We start from the raw sequence: 25538 nt of genomic DNA on the forward strand, positions 1-25538 counted from the left end.
TTGAAGATTTTATTCTTATAGCACATGTGATGTGTTTCAGATAATTCATGAAGCCCCAAGGGGAAATTCTCTTATTACTCTTCCCCCTTCAGCTGGGAGGTCAGAGTGTAAGGACAGCTACAGACCAAAATCTCTGGAGATGGAAGCAATTCAGGGTCTTACTTGGGAGAACTAGGGGTCAATGTTGCTGCTTTTACATGATCTCATTTAAACCATTCAAACAGCCTCTACACCTGGCTCAGTCAGAAGCAAAACCCTTTCCGTCTTATATCTGGCGCTTGTTCCTATGAAGGTTGGATGCATGTATTGCAAATGTCTTTGGACAAATGCACCTGCCAAATGAATTTAGTGTAATAACGTTTTTTTATTTATTTATTTTTTTAAATCAGTTTATTTGGCAGGGGCACTGCTTCTGATCAAAAGAAAAAAAACCCAACTGTAAATGAGTTTGTCTAAAGGGACATTTTTTTTAATCTGCTGTCCTTCGCGAAATGTTAAAAAGGCCTGAGAAAGATATATAGAATAAAACAGTATATCTTACAAAATTCATATACACAAAATTAAAAAATGCAAAAAACAGTGTAGTACCTATCCATAAAATAAATAATGTCACAATATAATACACAGTAGTTATCTACAATCCATATTAAATAAGAAAGAAAGAAAAAACAAGGAAAAAGTCACTCTACTGAGGTAGCCTCTTTACACTTGCATGTCAGCTTTTTTATTTTGAGATTTCGTTGCATATCACAAAGTTAGGAAGGCAAGGCCTTTTAAGTTCCGTGATCCCGAGCCTAGACTTACCATTTCCCAGGCTAGACTCAAAACCAGAATGAGTGATGAAGTTGGTCAGCCGAATGCCGCATGACTGAGGGAAGTTAAACCATTGGTCAGCCGGCCAAGTGTTGCATCTTCCCCATTGGCTATTTGCTCTTACAAAACGAATTGGGCTTCTAACCTTCTCTCTGAGTGATCATTTTACAGGTAAATGTAGCCTAAATCACAGCACAGCCATCGTCTTTAACTTGAGTGTGTGGTGATTTTGTCAGACGACGTCGTCTAAAAATCAGTATTTCAGCAGTGCAGAGCAGCAGCTTGGAAATGGCTCGGAAGCGACTGCTGGTTAACATATAGTCTCAATGGGCCGCGTTTCAGTCACTATTTCATACTTGTTCCGTTGTCTGACAGCAGAAACAGAAAAAAAACGTGTAAATGAGAACAGCTTTATTGGGAATTCGGCTGCATTAAATTACTGTATGTTTGAGCGCAGACAGGAGGAGAGAAGCAAACAGATAAAGGGCTGAAACTGGCAGACACTAGGCAGAATGCAAGTATGACGCTAAGATGTCATGAATATGCTAATGAGCGCATTACATCATCTGTTAAGTAGCAAGTAGCAAGTAGCATTACATCAAGTAGCAAGTTTGCCAGCAGGCTCTAGCTACTTTCCATTGAAAATCATTGTTTACAGCGGTTTCATAACAGTTTTCAACTTTGTGCACTGACCATACACGGTCCAGCCATATACTAGGTTTTTGACCCAGTCTTGTTTTTTTTTGTTTTTTTTTAGTCCCTGAGACGATCAATGGGAACACAATAACAGCCACTGTGGTGGACCTCAATGCCTGGGTGGAGTATGAGTTTCGGGTTTTGGCCAAGAACAGTGTTGGGGTTGGAGAACCCAGCCCTGTGTCCGTCAGGACCAGGACAGAGGACGCAGGTACAATAAATACAGTTCACTTTTTTCACCCAAATTATTCATCTGGATCAGTTGGAAAATATCAAAACCTCAAGCTATCATCTGCAAAAAGACAAATGGTTTAAGATTATACCACAGTTTCTTTTTGTACAACTTTATGAAGCCTAAAGTGTTTCTTATATGGAGGTGTGAACAAGGTCTGTGTTGTGTAGTTCCTGATGCAGCACCAGGTGACGTGGGTGGAGGAGGCGGAAGCAGATCTGAACTGGTCATCACATGGGAGGTAAGTCATCAGTCCTATGTTCCAGTCTGTTGTTCAAAGTGGCTGCACTTAGTCTTTTTTTTATTCTTCAGTGAGGTGCTTAATATTTCTCGCTATATCAAAGCACCTGCTCTGTTTGCCCTATGGGTGTCATAAATTTTGGGTAAATTGAAGTCTGGCGCTGCAGTCGTTGTAATTTCTTTGCTTAAAGAGTCTGCATGTAAGGCAGCAGCAATGTATGCACAAGCAGAACACTGAATCTGACAGTTACTGTCACTTGTAAGGCTTGGATCTCTGGTGAATTACTGTTGTTCACCCGAGTCTACAATGCTCAAATCTAACAAGGAAGTAAAGCAGCCAGGTAGCTGAAAAATAATGTAGATACTGAATAAGTCATTAGGTGGCCAAAGTTATCGCATTATTTGAGTTTTCCCATTTCAGTAAATGCAGAAATAACTTTTCATTTTAACAGCTGCATGAACACTCTGTAACGAGCTTAGATTTTTTTTTTAAAATGGCACTTACTGCTCATTTCATTTCATCAGGTGGGTCACAAAAGCAATTTGTGGGTCATGCACTTCTTTGGCACCATGAGCGTGGGTGGTGACTGTCAGCCCAGAGGCGGGGTGAACGTGAGTGGTTTGTATATGTTTTAATATCACTATAGTTTTGTGTTTCACTCTCAGCCTGTCCCCGAAGAACTACAGAATGGTGAGAGCTTTGGTTACATCATTGCTTTCCGCGCCTTCGGAGAAGTTAGCTGGACTCATGTGGCCACCTCTGCCCCCGGTGCATCACGCTATGTGTACCGCAACGACAGCATCGCCCCCTTCTCTCCGTTTCATGTCAAGGTTGGCACTTACAACAGCAAAGGACAGGGTCCCTTCAGCCCTGTAGTCACCATCTACTCTGCAGAGATAGGTAAGGGAATGAACATGAGTGGGATTAATGCAAAGCTACAAAGTTTTTATCTTTTCTTTAAAAGGACAAAGATCATGAAAGTGGTTTTAATGCATGATCAGGAAAAGAAATCTGTAGAAGTTTTTTTTTTTACAAGGATAAAGGTAGAAGACTAGGGAAAAAACTGCAACACATTTATGTAAGAATAGGCCAGTTGCCTCCAAATATCAACACTCTTTTGAATGGCTGTGCTAAAGTGAACCCAGTTGGCATTTAGATCTATGGTACGTTCAACACGCTGAAAGGGGCTCAGTCTGTAGTGTAGTGTTGCTCTATTTACCAGCGGCACCCGTGTGTGATGATTCACCCAAGTAGAGATCAACGAGAATGCCGCACACTTATAAATGTAAAAATTGAAGAGCGTCGTCCTGCTTGTCTCTGTGCTGTTGGAAGAAAGCAGCAGCACTCAGAATTCTGTTGTCTGTTTTCAGAGCCAAGTGGGATGCCAGCAGGAGTTTGGGCCAGAAGTGTCTCAGCCTCCGAGATTGAGGTGAATTGGCAGGCTCTCTCCTTCACCCCTGAAAGGGTTCTGGGCTATGAGGTAAATTTTACTCTTTAAAATGGAAATAGAAATCACACACATTACAATTCAAATGCTTGTCATCACCCCCGTTGAACCTCAAAGCCATCACTTCCGAACTTTGCGTTGCCATGGAAATGGCTGTTTCAGCTGGGAAACTATTACAGCCAAAATTATACTGTGCTTTGTACCAACACAACAGAAAACATGTCAGAGGGTTTTGAAGAGAAGAAAAAAAAAAAAATTGCCTGTCCACATGCCTTTTCATGTTAATGGGAGTTAGGGGATATCATGATAGAGAGCTTCATGACAGTCTGTGCTGCAGTATTGTTCCAGACACCATGTCAGAGTAGCAAGAAGTGCCCTAATACCACAGCAAAAACTGAAACTGAAAACTGTTAATAACACAGCAGCACCATGGGAATTGATCTTTAGTCTTGTCATTGTTCTCTAAATAGGAAAATTAAACTATTGAATTTTAAACCCAAAACCGCTGATTGTGTTCTCTCTTACCTTCAAAAACTGGGACAGCCTGATTTGCTTCATCTGCATGGTTCTGAATAATCAGGGTGATCAAAGGGCTTCAATGTAAGATGCTGTTGTTATTCTTTTGCGCAGTAAAATCAAAGATGTTTAAATGTTTCCATCTGAGAAAGTAAGCTTTTGTGCCATTTCATATGTGAGCTGCCTCAGTAATGCCAGCATCAGCAAACATTGAATAATGATGACAAAAAAGTAGGTGGCGGATCTTAATCAGTAACAGTACTATTTAAATGCATATTTTAATTAGTCAGATTTTCATCAGAGGGAAATAAATATTACATGCCATGTTGCACAACATAGACTGATGTATTGTAGTGCTGAAATGATTACACAATAAATCCATTAGTCGAGCAAAGAAAAAAATCTGGGTGATTTTGATGATTGATAAATTGCTTCAGTTATCAAGCAAAAATGCTAAACTCTTCCTAGTTCCTCACATGTGAGCATTTGCTGCTTTTCTGTTTTGTATGGACAAAGACATCACCTTGAGCTCTGGGAAATTATAATGGATATTTTTAGTATTTTCGACATTTCAGTGACTAAATGATTAACTGATTAATCAAAAAATCAGTAGATTATTCAATAAGGAAAATTTCTTCCCAGCTTTGTCTCTCTTTCAATAGTGTCCGACAATAGTGAAACATTCATAGGAGTTGTAAAAGTACATTCAGTCTTTGTAATGTCAGATTTATCCTGCTGGAAAGTTAAAAGAAAGATATGATCTCTCTTCAGAAGATGCACCCAGAGGCGATCATTTAACAACGCCACATTTCTCTCAAGACATCAAAAACAAATACAAATACTGCATGTTATAGAAAATACATGTAGGCGTGTGTGTGTATGTATGTGTGTTTATATATATATTTATACACACACACACACACACACACACACAGAAATAAATGAACAAATATGAAAATAAATGGAAATTCTTCTAATTATTCTTTTATTTTTTGTCATTTTTATTAATATTTTCACAAATTGTTTTTTTCTTTTATTTATTCCTCTTTATATTTCCACACTTATTTTCTTATTCTTCTACCGATTTATTTTTTTTTCTATTTTATTTTTTACTTCTCTAACTCCATGATTTTGCTCCCATCCAAAGCTACATATCACGGTTAAATCCCACATGACATGCTCTCTGTCTCAAATAGGTGGTTTATTGGGAAGATGACACTAAACCAGAGACCATGGGGAAGGTTAGGGTTCCTTGGAACCAAACCTCAGTCACAGTGAGCGGCTTGGCAGGAAACACACAGTATTTCCTAACAGTCAGCGCCTTCAACACAGCGGGCACCGGCCCCTTCCTCCCTGCAATCAATGTTACCACAAAAAAGCCACGTAAGTTGCAGACTTTCTGCTGCTCAAGGTTTTGATGTTATATCCACACTAATTATAATCCAGAGGTGGAAGCTATGAATTGTTTGAATGAAGTCTTTTCTTAGTTGTTACAACAGTGCCGGAGAAAGTTAATGTGTCGAGGCGTGTTTCCATCCACATATCCCAGAGGTCAGATGGATGGTGGAAACAATATCTATTTCTAGTCTCAGTCTTGGAAGTAGTATTATCCCTTTACAGAAATAAGATAATTTAATATATTATAACAGTGATATGTTTCCACGCTGACATATAGAAATGAATTATTTTTCATTTATCATGCAGCACCAGCCCAATCTCCACTAAATGTTGAATGGACCCTAATTGGCTCTCAGCTGTCTCTTTACTGGGAACCTGTGGTGGCAATGGAATCAGAGTCTGAAGTTACAGGCTACCAAGTGAGTTGTTCTCTCACACTATGCTTCAGAGTAGCATATTTATTCCTACTATGTGTCAGGCTGAGTGAAAGCATGGACCTTACCTGGGTGGTGGCTTACTCTAAGCTGTCAGGCTGTAAGAATACATATCTACAATGTGTCAGCCATCTTGTTTCTGTCCCTTATTTAGCTGTCATACAGAAGACAGAGACACAAAGAGGTAAACACACTCACAACCGCGAATTCAACAGCAGAGCTGACCCTCCCCGAGGACAATGACGACTACATCATCCACATTCAGACACTGAGTGAAGGAGGGCTGGGCCCGGCTTCGGATCCCATACGAATCCACCAATTAAGTAAGCCTGTTGTTTAGGGTTTATCAAGTTGTAGTGGCTCTGTGGTTGAAAATAAGATGTTGAAGTACTAATCTCAGTTTGGCTTGCTCATCTGGAAAAAAGACAATAGCTGAGTTTCCATCAACATATTTTTATGCGCATTTTGAAGTATCGCATTAGAAAAGGTTATTGGAAAGGGTGGAAATTTGAAATAAATGTCCTCAGTTGTGCAGAAAAGTTTTGAAGCTTGCTTGACATGGTTTTTGCCTTTTTTGAAAAAGAGTTAATACGTCCATTGCTAGATGGAAACACCTTTTCCCAATAAGTTCTGACATAGTGAACATTTGAGTCACATGACTGATCAGCTGTTTCAGCTTCTAGAGAAGAAGAAGAAGAAGCTGGTTCCGGCATCTTCCCGTCTCTGGACAGCATTAAACATGGCCAATACTAGCTGACATGAAAGAATAATTACAATTTGCCCAATTGAAAAAAATTTGAAGCCCTCTATCTCTTTTTCTCATAGATGGCCCAGGCAACTGGTTTTGTTTTTTTCTGTTTTGTTTTCGTCTTCATCTTCGTCTTCGTCTTCATCTTCATCTTCATCTTCATCTTCATCTTCACCTTCACCTTCACCTTCTCCTTCTCCTTCTCCTTCTCCTCCTCCTCCTCCTCCGTGGTTGGCAAACAACTTGTTTTGTTTCCGGTTTTCTACTTCTTCTACTCTGTTTATTACAGCCACTCATGACGTCTTTTTTTTTTTTTTTCTTTTTTTTTAATTCACCAACTCTTGTAAATGAAGTCACTTAACACTTTTTAAACCTGACAGGGACGTTTTGTCCTCTGTTGACTTACCATTACTTGTGTCCCCAGCCACCCCTGTTGGGCTCTTCCAGCCTTGTATTTTGCTGAAATACGCAGCACAATACAGCTCTGTCGCAGAGGTTGACTTCCTCTTTTAGTAGATGCTATTACTGTCCTGTGGGACAAACGGGGGGGGGGGGGGGTGTCTCTTCTTCTGCTCTAAATGCTAATTTGCATTGTTGATATTCTGTGTTGAATCCCTGAAAACAGCAGTTGAGAGAGATAGAATTCCCTGATGGCTTTTCTTTTAAATTTCATTTGAAAAATAGGCTATTTTTTTTCTCAGAGACTCTTTGAATATTGAAAAGAAAAAAATGTGGGCAAAACTCATTAAAAGGCAAAAGAGAGTTCTGTGTTTATGGAAACTAGTTGCTCAGAAACATCAGAAGTGGTTTAGGAGGCTTCTTTTGGATCAGTAATTTATATTTTTTATCCAGGAAAGTGTTTTATGTGGATATTATGTCATTACAGGAAAGCAGTCAGTGATCTCTAAAGAGCTAATTGACTCACTTAAATCATACAAGAGAAACTAGTGATGAGATCAAAGTGCGTCAGGCTTCTGGTCCCTTTACATCCAGCTCCCTTAATACATTTCTACTTACAATCACAGTCACAAGCCAGGGCCTAAATTAGTTTTTAAGTACGCCTGTGAAACATCAGTATACATGTTTCTTGTTCTGGAAAAGCCAAGTATCTAATTTTCAGTTAGAATGTTTTCAGCAAATCCGCTTTCAGTTATATCTGCAGGTAACAGAGAGCTGAAAGTTAAGATAAGAACTGAGTATTTCAGATGGATGTCCCAAAGTGTTGGTGCTGCTGCCAGCAGCGTCCGCTTCCTCCAGCAGGTTTTAACTTCGGTTCATCATGGTTTTTTGTGTTCCAGGTATGAGTGCCCGTGGCTCGAGGGCCTGGAGTGCGGACATCTCCCCCATCTCCCTGCTCCTCGCCATTGCAATATCAACTTTCAGGTCTACTTCGTGACACAATGACAGACTCGGCTCTTTTTCAAAGTTCCGTATTGGTATTTTCTTTCGATCGTGAAAGTTGCCAAGTTTTTTTTTGTTTTTTTTTTCCTGTCTTTTTTGGAGGTGACATCATACTGTTTTGCAGTGTTAGTTTCGAGGTATGGAGCAGCACAAGAGTCGAGTGTGCTGTCAGATACTTGCTTAACAGTAAATGCTTGAGCTTTTTTTTAATGTAGGTCTGTTTTGACATTTTTGCTGGTTGGGAACAATGCTCCATTTCAACTTTTTTTTTTTTTTTTTTTTTTTTGACTCTAGAATAATGCAGATGCCTTACTTCCATTCATGTGCCAAAGTAGTTTCAGCCGTCTTGTTGTTGTATTTTGTATTGAATAATTTCAGTTTCTCCTCTCTACATCTGAAATGGCGAGTAGGAACATTTTCATTCACCTGTGTCCGTGCCTTTAGGAGATTCTTGCAACGGCTTCACTTATAGACACTAGTCAGTGATACTTACTAATGCTTCAGAACATACTGCAGCCATCTTCATCTCTAATTGCTCAATTAAAAGTTGTTTGTGTCCCAGATGAAACTCATAAAATAGTTCACAGTGCCAGTGTTAGCCATTTACATTTTATCATTTGATTGTGGAAAGCTGAATGTACCATGAGGGCTCCTAAAGGTTTTAAAGCCTCAGACCAGTTATTTTAATAGCCTGCTGATTGATGGATTGGACTTTACTCTGCATTTACAAAGATTACATTTGCCCGTATACAGCAGTAGTGAGAGGGGTATAGTGTACAGCAGCCAGTGTATTTCCTTCAACACTAGTGCTTAAACATTTAGTCAATCAACAGAAAATAATCAGCCGCAATCATTTAAGCCATTTATCAAGGAAAAAATGCCAAACATCCACTGGTTCTCAAATACGAGCAACCGTAGCTTTTCTCTGTTTTAAACATATGGTATAATACCCAGCCACTGTACGTTCCATTATAATCCATATGCCTCCACAGGATCCAACTTGCAGGGTATTATCCCGCTTTATAAGTCAAGTCCAGTCAAAGTTTATTGTAGCCCAATATCACAAAATATCTCTCAAAGGACTGTAAATAAAACAAAACAACAATGAACAACGTTAGCAAAATAGCTTTATAACATGGCCACTTGCCAAAAAAACTGCTGTCATCAAAATAAAAATATCAGTCATTCACTTATTATATAACAATTTTCTTTCACTTTTCTGTTGTTACATTAATATAAAGAAATACAGAGTCGTACCTTTATCTTAGAATTGCTGCTGCAGCTACAGCTGATAGCAGGAAGGGGTTACTTTTCACAATGCTAAACTAAGTGTTTTAGCCTGGTTCCAGACGTTCTATAGCATGAGGTGAAACAAAATGGCAATTCATTTCAAATCATATAATATCAGGCAATAGTAGAGTTCAAATATTTACTAATTCTAAAATCACATTTAGAGTTGGATGAGAAGATCAATACCACTCTCACATCTGCCCGTTAACTATGGAGGTAAAGCCAGGAGTCCATTAGCTTAGCATAGTCCATTAGCCGGCTTTGTCCAACGTTCACAAACACGCCTACGAGCACCTATGAAGCTCACTAATTAACACATTGTATCCTATTCGTTGAATCGATAAGGGGCCAGCATACCTCATCAGAACTACTGCTTGTCGGACGGTTGGCTGCGTAGTTAATGCAGAGACATGAGAGTGGTATTGATTTTCTCATCTAACGCTCAGCAAGAAAGCAAATAAGCACATTTCCCAAAATGTTGAACCATTCCTTTAAAGAGTAATTTCACTGAATGCACTCAAATCATGAAGTGATACAGTTAAACTACAAGAATAGAGAATAGCAGTTCACTTTTTTAATGTGTAATTTAGTTCTTGACGTCTGGAACAATAGTCAAAATAATCTCCAGTCAAGATCCACTTAATAGCTTTATCCAGAGCTTTCAACCATGCACTATATCAGCAAAAGAGGAGTTTGCTCAGTTGTCAAGGATCATCACACGGCCAGAGTTGATTACTTCAGTCACCTGACTGTGGTTAATATCAGCTTAACCAACTCTATGAGCAAACTCCATTTGCTGATGAAGACCGTGAGATATGGTTGAGAGCAAAGCTGCCAAGTGGCCTCTGAGTTAAGATAAGATAAGAGTTTGGCTGTACGGTCTGGTTAACAGACATAAAGGGACACCTGCCAGCCCACCAGAACCCAGAATTCTCAGTGGCCAGGCTACGTAATCAAATGGGAATACTCTGTTTTTGGGTTTTGGCCTTGGTCTAACGAAACAAGTAATTTCAAAACACCTTGGGCACTGGGAAATCGTGATTCACGTTTTCTGACATTTTAGAGACTAAACTATTAATAGGAAATACAACTGACGGATTCATCAATAATGAAAATAATCATTAGTTGCTGCATTAGTCTGCATCCATCCGGTCAGCATACAGCTATTGCCAGTCAACGCGTAACATCGGCCATTGAGGTTGAGACGGGAGGTTTAAAGTGCTGCCGACTGTGCCAGTCTGATAATGGAAATCAAGCTACCAGCTTAGACGTTTCTTGGCAAAATGTATTTCCAGCTGTGTTTTTGTGATTCTGTTCTTTGTTGTCAGTTGTATTTATGTGTACTTAAGTGTTGTCATTGTTCATTTATGTATTTCAGCGTAACCCCACTGCTCAGGTATCAGACCTGCTTCACCCTATCTTTCAAATGCTCAAAAATGGCAGGAGCAGATAGATCAGAAATCTGTTGACACAGGACACAAGGGTCTATTTAACAGTCCGACTTGACGAATGGAAAGCCCGATAATGTGCCATGATTTAGCAGACATTAAAACATCTTAAAAAATTAGAGCAGGCCTGAGGGGCTTTCAATGGGAAAGGGCATAGGACTAATGGTACTAATGACACCCACAAAAGACTAATATATCAGGATTTAGGGAGGACTAATTGAAGACAATCCCATCAAGATGAAACCAGGAAGATGTGTGTGGGGGTTGGGGGGGGCTTGTTTTTATATCCACGTGGGGACTTTAACCTGAAAGCACAATAACCCATGGGGACTCTTGTCACCGTGGGGACAAAAATTGAGGTCCTCACGGGTAGAGACTGCTTTTTGAAGGTTAAGACATGGTTTTAGGGTTCAGGTTAGACTTAGGTTTGGGTTAGGGTAAGGGATGGGGCTGTTGGGGCATTTAGTTGTGATGGTTATGGTGAAAGGCTAGGGAATGCATTACATCAACTAGTGTTCCCACGGGGATAGTAGAACAAGACTGTGTGTGTGTGTGTGTATGTGTGTGTGCGTGGATGTGTGTGTGTGTGTGTGTGTGTGTGTGTGTGTGTGTGTGTGTGTGTGTGTGTGTGTGTGTGGTTATTACCCCATGGTGTCATGGACAACCGTTTTCAAGAAGACCATTCAGCTAAAAAAAATTTTTAAAAATGTAAAGAAAAATAGTTCAAATTCATTTTTTGTACTTAACCATGGTTCAGGGCTTTGAGCAACTGAAGCATTGCGGACATTCAAACAGAGTAATATGAGGTCAATATGGGAGGTGAAAAAAACAAGTTTAAGCCAAGGGGGAGTTGAAATGTCTGTTTTTCAATCAAATTACAATGGATTTCCAGTGCAAAGGAACAAGTGGGAAAAAAGCTCCAGAATCCAAGGCCAGGTTAGGTGCATCTTGCAAGATAAAATTTGTATTAAATGTGAGGACAAAAGGTTTTCTCCCCTGATGAGTGTTAATACCTTTCTGAAAGCAGTCTTTGAATCCTTTTATGTTGTTTCTGTGGCTTTACGTGTGGTTAGTCTGTATCCATTCTTTCATCACAGAATGTCATTGTTAAGCTAACAGATGTTTACACAGGAAATGCATCTTTCTGGATGATTTATTGATTATATGAACTGAAAAAAAGACAACATTACAGTTTATGAACTTGTGTCTTTAGAACATAGAAGAATTGCCAACCTCTTTGTTTTGTAACGTATCAGTACTGTGGAGATGTTTAGATTTTAACTTTACTTTTCTCATTTTTTAATGTTTTCTATGGTTCCTGATTGTTTGTTTCATTTTTTCTTCCAGAAATTCTGCACAAAGGTCAAGTGTTGCTTTAAAATGACAATTAAGAGCCAGTGTCAGCTAATTAAAAAGCCAGTTGAAATTACTTCTTTCCTTTATACAGTTTACTGTACATACTGTATGTATTTTGTTGTGATTTGAAGCAACGCCCCCAACTGGGAGACCAAATTGTGGTGTCCTACTTCCAAATGTAATCCTCAGTCAAACCCAGAAACTGAAAAAAACATGAGCAGAGAGTAACATTTCCTCGGAGCTGCTATCACATACAGCCTTTTGGTGCAGTGACACAAACACTACCTGTTACAAGGTAGTCGGCCAGTGCACAGTTTGTCTTTTTATACCAATACGACTTTACAATTTTATTGCTACTTTCAGGATCAAAGAAGGCAGAATTGATTAGAAAATGAAAAAAAAAAAAAGATTTACCCAAAATTTGTAATTCCATAAGATTGGTGAAGAAATACAATTACAGCTCTGGGTGACAACCCTTGGCTTTTCTGGTGTGACTCCTCAGTATTTTATGTCCAGGTGATCTCCATGAGATCGTGGCATAAATGTTTTCACATTGAAAAGACATGACCTGATCTTGATATGCTGAAGCTGTGCATGTATGATATCGTTTGGTGCATTTGTGTTTTCTAAATGAGGGAGTTAATAAAAACAATTCACTGAGGATTTTGTCTGGGATTTTTTTATTTGGGGGGGGGGGGGGTGGCACAGTGTCATTTTCAGCATCAGCAGTTTTAGTGTCTTCTACTGCAGGAAGAATTTGAGTGGAGCCTTGGGGCACCATCAAAGCTATAAAATGCATAATATTATGAAAAAGCACATAAATGAGAGTAAATGGCAGCAGCAATGTCTTATTCAGCGGATAAAGAATGTATTTCCTAAGGTTTTTTGCTGCATATTCAAAGTGTTTCATTATGTAATAAGGAGTATCATCACAGAGAATCAAATGATTTGAATACTAACATCACATGCAATATCTAAAAGAATACACAATCTAAAAGTAAGGTATCAAGCAGTTGGCATTGTACTGCAGCTTTTGCAAAGAATAGTGATTAATTTCTTTGGATTTTTAGAACATGTATCTGTGGAGTTTCAGAGACTTTCCACTAAAACAACGGAATGACATGGAAAGCTACTGTGAAATATTGATTGAGCCTGTGTTGCAGAGATGCTTTTAAGATAATAAGAGGGAGAGGACCCTGTGAAGAGATCAATAGAAAGGGGAAGTGGAGAAAAGAGAGGTTTCTCCCTACACACCACAGATCATCCATAATGAGCTGGTGTGTCAATACTTCGGCAATTGCTCTTCACATGCTATTGACCACTGGATCACATCAGAAGCCCACTGTAACTTCTTTTTAAACCAGACACCAGAGGAAGGGTATTTATGTATGATTAGTATCCCCAACGTATCACATCTATTGCTGAAAAGTGCAGAAGGCTTTGGGATCAGATATGGTTTAGGTAGCTCGTACAGAGATATTGGCTAAGACATGATTGGTGTGTTTCAATTCTCCCCAGGTTTCCCCAGACCCCCCCTTTACTACAGCAAATGCTGTAGCTTTGTTGCTGCAGGTTGCAAATGTCAATGCTGCCCCCTCATGGTGCCAGTATCCCGGTGCAACACTTTGGTCAGGTTGAACGGGTGAGGCAATACAGGGGAAGATTAGGCTGTGTCTGCAGTACCACTGCAATGAAGGCGTACGCTGACGACCAGAGCCTTGCCGTGCTGTCGCGTAGTGATACGGATCTCAGTGTGAGAGGTTGTAGTAAACAAAAAAAGTAGTAAACCTAAAATGTTCCAGATACCTAAATTAAACGTTAGGAATTTCAGGAATACGCTCAACTACAAACTCAGACATGTTACATATGGTCATGTAGCAATTTTTCCAATGCGACCTCAATAAATTGAAGAGAATGTAGTCCCTCCTTTCGCGGCGCGTCCACTCCACGCCGTTGGGTGGCGCTGTGCGTCCCCCAGCGTCGTTCTCAGCCGCTCAGGAGAAAACATTGGGGAACGAGGCTGCTTCCTGCGGCTCACATGTACACACTACCAGACTAGATGATGGATTCTTCAAAGAGTAACGATTCCACAAACAGCGGTCCTCAAGACGGTAATTCAGACACCAAAGACGAGGAAAAAACCGAGCTGTGTCCCGGTTTTAAAGACGTGGACGCCTTCGTTAAAGTGAGTGAAGTAACCAAAGTGGACCCAGAATTTTGTGTTCAGGCTAACAGTCACTTTGGCAACGTGGATGAGCTTGTTGGCTACGAGCTGTAGTCACGTTAGGTGCTGGGAGAAAACATGCACAGCTAACTGTTGACACAAGATCTGATTTGATTTTTATCCAACTAAGTAGTAAGGTAATGTTCGACATTACGAGAATTAGGCTTTTTTGGTGTGCTAATTAATCACTTTTATAACTACGCCTGTCTCAGGCTAAATGTTATCATGTAGGACTACGAGTAAATTTGCATTTTCGACCAATCTTTCGACTTATGGTCTCGTCAAAAATGACACGTTTAAAATTGCTGACTTAGGACCAACAGTTTAAAAAAAAACTTAAAGCTATTTAACGTAGCTAGCTAAAGTAATGGCTATTAAATGGAGAAAAGCAAGCAAGTATCCAAATTTCAGAAGCCGTCACCAGCAGATATTTGGTGTTTGTACCAGATTAATATCCATGTGTTACTGCATAGGGACAACCTTCTTGTTTTGAAAACCCCAACATGTCAATAGACAGTTTACATTTATAAAAGTACTGACTAACCTGCCTCTCCTCTGCAGTATGGGTTGGGTGCTGTATTATCAGCCACCAAAGCATCTGCTGGCTTACCTCAAGCTGGAGATGAATATGATTTCTATCGAAGCTTCCCAGGCTTCCAGGAGTTCTGTGAAAGTCAAGGAGATAAGCTCCTGCACTGGTGAGTATATGGTGTGTTTTTTTTTTTTTTTTAGTTAAGGATAAGTCAGACTTCCATCTGTCTGCCAGTATTTGCTCATGAATTCAAGAATACATTTACTCTTTTGTCAGTAGCTGTGGGCTTCCGGCACATTTGGTGTTGTTTTAATGTTCCAAAATTTAGGAAAAATGTATTCTAGCAGTGTCATATCACCCCAGTTTGTGCAATAGCACACTACTAGCATACACACTGCAACAACACTCGCACAATGCATTTACAGTCTATGAATGCTCCACTCAATGTTTCCTGAACACCTTTGTCGGACCCATGGCATCACATCCTTTTTCGATGCTGAATGTGAGATAGTAGTAATGGCCTAAAAGCAAGTCTGGCTGAGCCTTAGGCATGAAAACGGAAGAATGGGTTTGATGAGTAACTTGTCGCTTGCTGTTTCTCGATAAAATATTAATTAATTCTTTTCACTGTGTCCGTGTGTTAGCATGAGTCAGATAATGCAGCACCACGGCTGCAGATCTCACATGAGAGACCGGAACAAGCTGACAGGGCTGGAGGAGAGATTTGACTTGGTTGTGGACTCAAATGATGTCATCCTCGAAAGAGCGGTATGACCTGCAGCTCTGGTGTTTTACAAGTTTTTCTTCATCGAAAAGTCTTTTCAAACCAACAGTTCTTGTATCTGATTTCCAGGGGATTCTCCTTGATGAAGCTGATGGGCTGAACAGGAGCCAGCAGCCTGTCATGCCTGCAGGGTTTCAGCCTCCCAAGATTGTCGTTTCCAGCTGGAATCGCAAGGTTGGCTAATTAACCTCTTAGCTCTTATACTACAGACCCCAGACTCTGTTTTGGGCTGTGTTCAAGCTGAAACATGATGTGCCAATTCTGGCATTCAAGCACTCAAACCACTAGAATGTTTGTTGTTGTTGTTGTTATCATTATTATTATTACTATTATTATTACTTTTGGGAGCACTTGATAAATATTCATAGTGGTGCTTCAGACCTTTTGGTAAACAATGCTTTTATTGATCAGGGTTCAGGCTCTAGCAGTCGTTCTGAGACGTTCCGACTGCTCCATGCCAAGAACATTGCAAGGCCTCAGCTGAAATTCAAGGAGAAAGTTGACAACAGCAACACACCATTTATTCCCAAGATCTTCATCAAGCCCAATGCAATAAAGCCTCTTCCTTCTTGTAAGACATACTTCTCACTCTCGTGTTCTTCCCATCTGTTTTTTTTTTTTCATGACATTAACTTGACTTATAATCTTAACTCTTTAAAATTTGTGACATATTTTTCTCTCTTGTTCTTTAATTGTAGATTTTACCAACAAACAAATCCGTAAAGAAAGACCTGAGGACCTTGATGTCCCAGCTGCCCTGGCTGACTTCATTCACCAGCAGAGAACTCAGGAACATGTTGAAGACATGTAAGACTTGTCTGTTGTCAATATGTAATAATAACAACAAAAATAATAATGTATCAAATTAATATTTTGTGTTTTCCTATTTCTTGTTGTCCATTTAAATTAAAGATTTTGATCCATGTAGGTTTGCACACCCGTACCAATATGAACTGGATCATCTTACAATAGCAGAAAGCCTTCTGTCTAAGCCGGAACCACAGGCAAGCTATAGTGATCCTATGATATGATCCTCTCCCTGTTGGTTAGGCTTCTATCTAATCTGTCATCTGTGGATGATTTTTAGATGTACAAACCAATGGCTGAGACCAAGTGCTCCTTCATTGATGCCCTCGAGGATCTGGTGGCTCTGAATGAGAAGCTGTGCACATTGTCTGAATTTGCAGTGGACCTTGAGGTACAAAGGTCATATATGTGACTTGAGCTAATAAAAAGTACCACACAACAGATGGTATATTTGTGAGGCTAATAGTGTTTAAATTTTGTGTCAGGAATTTATTGATTTAATTCTTTGGTGAATTTTGAGGCTGCTATTTGGACCACTATAAAGCTGTCATGTTCTTATGTATAAGCAGTCGGATGTGGACACTTTTTGTTAACACTCTGTTCTCCATTGCAGCACCATTCCTATAGGAGTTTCCTCGGCCTTACCTGTCTGATGCAGATCTCCACCAGGGAGGAGGATTTCATCATCGACACCTTGGAGCTCCGCAGCGAGATGTACATCTTGAACGAGGCCTTCACTGACCCGGCTATTGTCAAGGTAATGGAAACGTTCCAAAAATTGCTTGTTCCTGTGTCCTTTTTTATGACTTTAACTGCATAAAGGGAAGATGAGATTACATGGCTCATTACATTTGTTTTTCAAAATTGGCAACTACACGCTGTGTGTGGCTGATTTCAACAGATTTCTTTTCTCTCTCTTTTTGTTGTTGTCAGCCCTGGTTTTATCTCATAGTTATTGCCAACATTCCTGTGTTTTATACGTGAACAATTTATTCACTAGCTTCATCATTTAAATCTGAGGAAATGGTTCTTTGCTAGACACAGCTTTACAACAAAATGCAAAGAATAAACAAAATTGAAACTGAAAATTACATGACAGTTAAAGTTACACCAGCAATGAAAATGGTCATAAAGTGGCCTCAGGGGAATGTATTTTTTTAGGCATATGCACTTGAAGATGGCTCAGACTGTCTTCTGAACTGGTTGCATCTGAAATGTCTGATTATCTCCTACTGAAATTAGATAGGAACTTGGAGAAGAAAATATCCACCAATTTAGTAATGTAAAATTTGTAAAGATGTGATCTTAAAACCACTGAGTCTGAAATTCTTTGAGGCATCTCAGAGCCCCATTGTTTTAAAACATGTTCAATAAAGTTGGCGTGTGTCCTGTACTGGGTGAAAGCAACCATGACTCACGCTGTAGGACATCTGTGAAAAAGTATGGTGTGTAGGCTTGAAGTACAGTAAGATCCTGTCATAATAAGTCAAATGGAAAAAGGTCACAGGATGTGTCCCCAGTTTTTAATAATTTTTGTTTCAAAAATTTTCTGTATCCAAGCAGTCATGTTTTTAATAAGTCGGTACCTCATCTGATCGGTTTCAGCTGAATGGGCTTTGTTTCCTGGTCTCAGGTGTTTCATGGCGCTGACTCTGACATTGAGTGGCTCCAGAGGGACTTCGGCTTGTATGTCGTCAACCTCTTTGACACGCATCAGGCGAGCCGAGCTTTGAACCTGGCCAGACATTCCCTCGACCACCTGCTCAAACACTTCTGCAATGTGGACTCAGACAAACGCTACCAGCTGGCCGACTGGAGAATTCGGTAAGGAGATGACTTTTGCTATTTGATGCTTAATTTTATAAAAATATTAGTACAAATAATACATTTATTAAAAATGTCATTTTAACAGGAAAATACATTACATATTTTAGTTTTTTTGTAACATTTCTCTTAAAAAAGTGGAATTATTATTGACTTTGGGCAGTTGAAGTAAAAATTGTCCCATAACTTGGCCTTGTAGCCCTTTGCCAGATGAGATGGTCCAGTATGCCCGGACAGACACACACTACCTCCTTTACATCTATGACTGTGTGAGGGCTCAGCTCTTGGACTTTAACCACGGGCAGCCTGGCCTGTTGCAGAGTGTCTGGAACAAGAGCAAGGACATTTCCCTGAAGGTATGCACAAATCTCACATCATACACCACCAAGATTAAATTGACATTTAAAAATCAACCTCTATACTCCTATTCCACTATTCTCTGTTAAGTAGTTGGCACAGTTTCCTTATTGCTTTCATATATTTTTAAATTTCCACACCATGATCTTGTACATTTTCTGACATTTGTCATGATTCCCCATGTTCCCCCCTTCCACACAGAAATATGTGAAGCCTATATACACAGAGGAGTCATATTTGGAGCTACAGAGGAAGCAGAAAAAGTCTTTTAACACCCAGCAGCTCACTGCCTTCAGACTTCTGTTTGCCTGGAGGGACAAGCTGGCCAGGCAGGAAGATGAAAGCACAGGGTAATTCTGTTTGGAAATGGATGGACTTGCTGTTCTGGAAATCTGCTCGAGCTGTTTTCCTATTTATAGTTTTGTGCCCAGCCAAATTTTGCAACCCTCATGATCTGTGACAGTCTCCCAGCTTTTAGAATAATTTGCAGTCTTTCCACGTCCCCTATAACATGTTTTAATGTAGTGTTATTTGTGTGTTTTAGATATGTCCTGCCCACTCATATGATGACCAAGATATCTGAGGAGCTGCCCAAGTAAGTTGATTAGATTTCCCACTTAAATTCTGATTCATTTTTAGTGTTAGTTCTTGTCACTTCAGTGCAGGTGAATTTAGTGTTTTTATTCATAACCACCGGCAAAGTCTTTTGTATTTTGTCTTTATCTTCTCAGAGAGCCTCAGGGCATCATTGCCTGCTGTAACCCTGTACCCCCACTGGTGAGGCAGCAGATCAATGAGCTCCATTTGTTAGTGCAGCAAGCAAGAGAAATGCCTCTCCTTAAGGTGAGAAAAAAGATGGGTGTCAGCAGTGGCTATGTAATGTGTTTTGTCTGTGACGTAATTTCAGTGTTTTTGTCGTTAAGTTAGTCAATGGAGGTATCTGTCTATCTTGCAATGTTTTCTACACTTCACACAGGCTGAGATTGCAGCTCAAAAGAAGAAAGGACTCACACCCATAAAAAAGGTTGGTTAAAAACTGATTAAACCAAATTTTAAAATATTTTTTTCAATTTTTGCATTTAGCTTTTATTGGAAAGGCCACAACTGGGTTAAAAGAAAATTGATCTTGTATAATTTTCCAGCCAGAGGTCACATTGTTTGGTCCTCATGATACCTCCAGGGTCTCTGAGACCAGTCTACCCAACTTTTCTCCTGATGGTAAGCTTGATGCGCGAACATGTTCTGCATTATCCTTGTTGATTTAATATTATAGCCTACTGGGCCTCAAACAAATGTTTTTCTTTTCAGAACTGCCCGTTAAACAAGGGATGCTCTTCTCAGAAGATGAGCACAAAATGGAAGTTGATGTACAGAGAATAAGTAGTCTCATGGCATCAGCTAAAATCACATTGTTTGAGGTAGAGATCAAATTGTAGTTTACCTGATTCTGCACCTTGGTTTGTACATAACTGTGGAAACTAATGTGAGGACTCTGCTTCCTTTTGAAGGAGCAGGAAACAAAGAATGACCAAGAGTCCCTTTCTGTTGCTCACATGAAAGCTAGACGTATCATTGAGTCTTTTGAAAACCCTTTCAGAATGGTAAGAGATGGCCAGTGAGTAATCTTCAATATTATTTGTATTTTATTTAACCAAACACACAGTATTCAACTGTCTTCTTTGGGATTTTAGTATTTACCCTCCAGTGATGTGCACATCAACAAGAATGCCAAGTTTGACCCATCTTCAAAAATATTTGAGGTAATCAAAAAGCACCATACACTCATTCATATCCTGACTTATCTGTGTTGTCCTCTTAACTATATGTTTGAATGTCGATAGCTTTACCATCTCATATGTACAGATTAGTAAAAGATGGAAACTGCAGAGTATTGAACAGCAACAGAAGGAGTTAGAGGTGAAGAGGAAAGCCAAGGAAGAAGCAAAGGAACAGGCGAAGAAAGTAGCAGGTAATGGGGTCTAGCCTTCTCTAAATTTACACCTTATAAAGTAATGCTACTCACTGTATTTTAATGTTGATTTCCACAGAGGAAAGAAACAAGGCTAAACAGAGCTACCAGGAGTCTCTCCAGAACGTTGCCACTGTCCGCCAGCAAGCAGCAGTGAGTCATTTTGCTTTCTCGTCCTTCCATTTCCTCTTTTCCCCCTCAGAGAGGCTTTGCACTCTGTCAACTTCACTGTTGATGTCCCTTTTGGGAAAGTACAAATCCTTGAAACACATGAGCGACATTTACCCAAGAGCCTGGCACAGTATATTAAAGATAGTGCTTAATAGCCAGTTTTACCCTCTACGATGCCCCCCATTTTCTTAAGACGTGGCTGGTATTTCTGCACATAAATATGGTGACTCACAAGCCAGTGAACCACTGCTGCCAGTCTGTAGTACTGGCATGGTGTAGTGGCTTTTTAATATTAAAATCTGTCCCATGCTGTGTCTCGGGAGGAAGAACGCACAGCGTGGGATTGGAGCATTATAGACATGTCCTCCACTCATCAAACGCTCTTCTTTCCTTTTGGGAAACAACAATAGCTGCTTTTTGCCCAAAAGCCCACTTCTTGTTAGCTCCATCTCTCTGGGGGATTGCTTGGCACCCTCCCGCTTGGTTACTCATACGCGCTCTTGCCACCATATGGTGTTTCCTGTCTGTTTTTAAATGCTCAGCTACATAAAAGTCTCAGTACTTCATCTTCCGTCCACGGTGCAGGAGAACAGAAAAAATGGTCACCACCATTTGATTCTTGTTTCTGTCCCTGCTTGTGGTACTACTTCCCCTCAGCCTTTCACTGTGTAAGGCTTGAGCCATACATGGCTAGTGCACACAGTAATGGTATGCACCACAGTAATCCATTGTGTGATGATGGCTTGTGTGTAAAGTTAGTTCTAGGGTGGTCCCTGCTGAAATGGCGCCTTCGAATTAGTGCATTGGCATTCGTCATAGTCAGAAGTGCTGGCAGTAGCACTTGAAAGTAACACTCCTCAACCTGCCAACTGCAGACAAATGTTGGCTGTGCTGGCTAACTGTCAGTTTCAGCCGGCACATTGGCAATTAAGTTTTCTTGTCTAATTTCAGTTTGAAAGAAAGCTTTTTCTGTTTTCCAAAGCTTCTACTGCACTGATATTATGATTGACATTAAGAAGGGTGTGTGCTGTGATTGGGTTCTGGCATCACTGGTTTTCTGATTGTCAGTAATTACGTTAATTGGAACAAGTGATGAAAATAAAAATCATTGACATCCCCTTATCAAACTCACTCAATACGGATGATAAGCTCTGCTGTTTTGAAGAAAATATGTTTTGGCAGATTTGTAATCACAAAGCACTCATGAAGGTGTTACCTCTGAGGTGACAATGATGTTGTTATTCACACATTACGCTGTGATTGTAGTTATTTAATGTGAAGCCATTTTACCTTGACCACAGTGTAGTCGGCTGGATTCAGTCAAAAGAAATTTAACAGTGTCAGTTATTGCCAGTCTCTTTATAATTCTCTTTAATTCCTTAAAGATTCCCTCAATGTATGTTCTTTTATGTTGCATCATAAATGCATAATCTGCTTGAAAAATTTAAACTCCCGAATATTAAAGTATCAAAAATAATCCTAAAAAGAGCTGTTTGATTACTTGTACAACAAAACTGTGCAGAAATACTGCTTGTCCCATACCTGGGAAATGTCATCTAACACTGTTCATGATGTTGAGCATTGTACAGAATATAATATTGCTGACCAATTTCATAAGGAATCTGCAAAAGGTGGTGGAAAGAAAAGAGAGAGGGTTGCCAGTGAGGTTGGAGAGTCGACTCCCAAACCAAGTAAGAAGCTGATGAAATCTGCAGAGAAGCCCCAGAAGACAGGGCCCCCTCCCCAAGACAGCTTCACACCCTTCGACTACAGTCAGTCAAACCTCGATGTCTTTGCTGGTATGCATATGTTATTTTATTTTTATCACATTGGACAAATCACTACTTACTGTACATTCGGTTACAGTTGGTGTACATTATTAAAAGTTCATTCGGATGAGTGCACCTTCTTTGTTTACAGGTACCAAATCAAAGGATGACACACAGTTCGATCCAAACCGGCAAGCCCATGATTTTAAGAAAAAGGTACTGTTAAAGGTTCGTTAACTGTTAATTGAAACAGGATATATTTTATGAGTGATTGATGAATTTAAATCTTTTGTCCAACAGAAAATTCCTAAGGGACAAAAATCCAGTTTTGGAGCTGGAAACCGAAGTATGTCGTACCTGGCTGGAAAATCTGATAGGTAAACATATATAATATACAGTCCAAGAGTTTTGTTTTTTTTGCCTCTGCAAATTCAGTCATCCCAGTATGTTAACTCTTCTCTTTTTATTCTCTACAGAGGATTCCGGCATAACTGGCCCAAAAGATAGACTCTCTTTGATTATATTTTCTCTCTTATTTTAAAACTTTTTTTCATCCTACAGAAATAATAATCCCCCTTTTGGCCTTCCTGCAAATGAAATTCAGTATTTCAATATTTAATGAATTTCAAAATGAATTTTTTTTCCATCTGTGGAAGATTACCCTGTAAATATGTGGAAGCACAGACCTCTTCATTAAAGATGATTTTAGAGGGAAAAGTTTTTGTCGGCATGAGTTTTGTTTTGGGGATATCATAATAAGTCCTTTCTTCAGAACCATCACAACAGATGTTAAAACAATAGGCAACACTAATGTAAAAATAATGGCTATGTGCCGTAAAGTGAATTACCACAAGTCACACAGGGAACTACGAGTGTATCTATTTGAAGGGCACGATAGTACATGACCAGTACATGACATGTGAGCATTACATCCACATGTGAGTGCTGAATATCACATTCCTGCTGCTACAACAACCGCCGCTCTTCTGGAGAGGCTTTCCTCAAGATTTTGGAACCTGGCTGTAGGGATTTGATGCCATTCAGTTAGTGTTCCATATTATCACAAAGATGTTTAATGGGGCTGAGGTCAGGGCTCTTGTGCAGGCCCAGTCAAGTTTTTTTTTAAAACCAAATTCTGAAAACCATCTCTATACTGACCTCACTTTGTGCACGGGACTATTGTGGAGACAGAGGAGAGCCATTCCCACGCTGTTGCCACAAAGTTAAAAGAGCACTGTTGTGTTAAATACCGTTGTATGCTGTGGTATTAAGATTTGCCTGGAAATAAGGAGTCTAGCCCAATCCTCGTCACAAGACACAAGGTACACACAAATATCTGGATAGGGGTGTCCACATACTTCTGACCGTATTGTGTAAATCATGGGACTAAAAAAAGTGCTGTGACTCAAATTGTTTGACAGGTTTTCAGTACCAATGACTTAATACCTGGGTTAATGTTCTGTGATACTGTTAAAACTTGTATTTACATCAGTAATGTATAAAATTGTAGTTAACTGCCTTATCCTTGTCACAGAAATCGGTTCTCAGCAACTATATTTAAGCACCGCAGCATAAAGAGCACAGCTATAAATGTGTACATGAACCTTTATCAACTGAGCATTGAACAGTAGAGAAAAAAAAGCCTTTTTTTTCTGCATTTCTCGAGCTCTCAATATATCACACTTCATCACACCACATCTTATTCAGCAATTGGAGTTTGCAAAGTTGTCACAGATTTGTAGATGTTCAAATTAAAAAATTTTCTGAGCCCTTTTGGGGACTTACTGTCCATGTTGGCTCAAAGCTCGAGGTTGAAACTGCAGCAAGGTTGAGATTTTTTCCTACACTCCTCTTGGTCAGCATCGTGGCCAGCCGTGCGTAAACAGCCTAAATAACGGCTCAATTGCAACGACTAGCCCCATGTTTTTTGCGCACCGCCAGCATTTCCAAGCGCAATTGCTGATTTTGTAGCGGCACTAATGTGTGGATGAAACAAAATATAAGTTGGAGGATATGGTGATCAATGATGAGCCATCTAGCTTGTCACATTATTTTCCTCATATCTCAGCTGTTTAGGTGACGAAAATTACTGATCAGTTTCTCTGTCGGCATACAAGACGCCACCACAAATGTGCAGTCAAATCCTGACTATGGTTTTCAAAATCAAATTTCTGTTTGTAGAGATAATGAAGGTCCAGTCGTGTTGTTTTTCATGTATACTTTACAGAGTAACCATTCTGTGAAATGCTGTCTTTGTTGTGGGTTATTTTTACATAGTACGCCTGAAATAAATAGAAACAGAAATAAATATTAGAAACCACCAAAATGAGGTTAAACTGTTTATATAATTACATGAATCAAAAACTGTTACAGTCACAATTCTGCTTTTTCCCACTACGTATGTCTTACCAGGCCCAAGTGACAACCCATTGTTTGAAAAAGCCCACCCCTAAATCCACCTCAAGTTGAAAACTACATGCAGGTCTCAGTACTGCCCTTCCTATCCAAAGTTGTAGCACGTGCAGGTTTCACCCAAGTGTTAGAGTTCCTCTCTCAACATAACCTACTTGATTCAAACCAGTCTGGTCTCAAGAGCAGTCATTCCGCTCCAACTGCACTCAGTCATCAGTTCTCATCTTGCCCGGACCTGTTGGCAGTCTTTGACATGGACATACCGGCTCACAGAGCAGTCATTCAAAGTGGCATGGCAGGGAGGACAGTCCAAGCATCACATTCTTTCCACTGGGGAACTGCCAGGATCAGTGCTTGGTCCCCATCTCTTCTCAATATACTGTACATTACCTCCCTTCTTCTTACCACTGCTATGCTGATGATACCCAGCTCTATCTGTCCTTCCCGCCAGACGACCCAACCGTCCTGGCACAGATCTCAGCCTGCCTCAGTATTGTTACAGAATGGATGATGAAATGCCACCCTCACCTCGATCGCTCTGAGACTGAACTCCTGGCGATCCCTGCCAGTCCTTCTGTTCGGCACATTAGGTTCAAGTCACTAATGCTCACGTAGAGAGAAGCCATTAGAATATTGTTCCAATAATGATGAAGGCTTATTGGAGACATT

The 25538-nt window shown here is 39.9% G+C and overlaps 2 protein-coding genes across 2 annotated transcripts in view; both read left to right on the plus strand.

Annotated features, from left to right (window-relative positions):
- The window catches only part of LOC120803973 (contactin-3-like), a 28506-nt gene extending 22389 nt beyond the window's left edge, over positions 1-6117 (plus strand). Inside the window, exons 16-22 of the mRNA XM_040153056.1 lie at positions 1571-1720; positions 1912-1982; positions 2648-2882; positions 3353-3462; positions 5142-5328; positions 5650-5762; positions 5932-6117. Of these exons, the coding sequence (XP_040008990.1) occupies positions 1571-1720; positions 1912-1982; positions 2648-2882; positions 3353-3462; positions 5142-5328; positions 5650-5762; positions 5932-6117 (1052 nt within the window). The remainder of the gene's footprint in view (positions 1-1570; positions 1721-1911; positions 1983-2647; positions 2883-3352; positions 3463-5141; positions 5329-5649; positions 5763-5931) is intronic.
- Positions 6118-13989: 7872 nt separating this feature from the next.
- On the plus strand, positions 13990-23162 carry exosc10 (exosome component 10). The gene is made up of 25 exons (XM_040151629.1): positions 13990-14205; positions 14806-14942; positions 15421-15544; positions 15630-15734; positions 15972-16131; positions 16259-16367; positions 16489-16564; positions 16648-16758; positions 16981-17124; positions 18001-18191; positions 18391-18547; positions 18750-18898; positions 19093-19143; positions 19280-19391; positions 19525-19572; positions 19691-19766; positions 19857-19966; positions 20057-20149; positions 20240-20308; positions 20412-20517; positions 20597-20670; positions 22307-22487; positions 22609-22673; positions 22758-22834; positions 22934-23162. The coding sequence occupies exons 1-25, from the start codon at positions 14080-14082 to the stop codon at positions 22962-22964; spliced, it is 2682 nt and encodes an 893-aa protein (XP_040007563.1). The 5' UTR covers positions 13990-14079; the 3' UTR covers positions 22965-23162.
- The last annotated feature ends 2376 nt before the right edge of the window (positions 23163-25538 follow it).

This window comes from Xiphias gladius, chromosome 18 (genome assembly GCF_016859285.1).
Source record: "Xiphias gladius isolate SHS-SW01 ecotype Sanya breed wild chromosome 18, ASM1685928v1, whole genome shotgun sequence".
In the NCBI taxonomy this organism is placed as follows: Eukaryota; Metazoa; Chordata; class Actinopteri; order Istiophoriformes; family Xiphiidae; genus Xiphias; species Xiphias gladius.

Excerpts from the sequence above, each read along its gene's own strand:
- exosc10 (XM_040151629.1), top strand. The coding sequence starts at position 14,080 with ATGATGGATTCTTCAAAGAGTAACGATTCCACAAACAGCGGTCCTCAA. Across the intron at positions 16,132-16,258 it reads AATAAAGCCTCTTCCTTCTT|ATTTTACCAACAAACAAATC; the intron begins GTAAGACATACT and ends CTTTAATTGTAG. Across the intron at positions 16,565-16,647 it reads TGTCTAAGCCGGAACCACAG|ATGTACAAACCAATGGCTGA; the intron begins GCAAGCTATAGT and ends GATGATTTTTAG.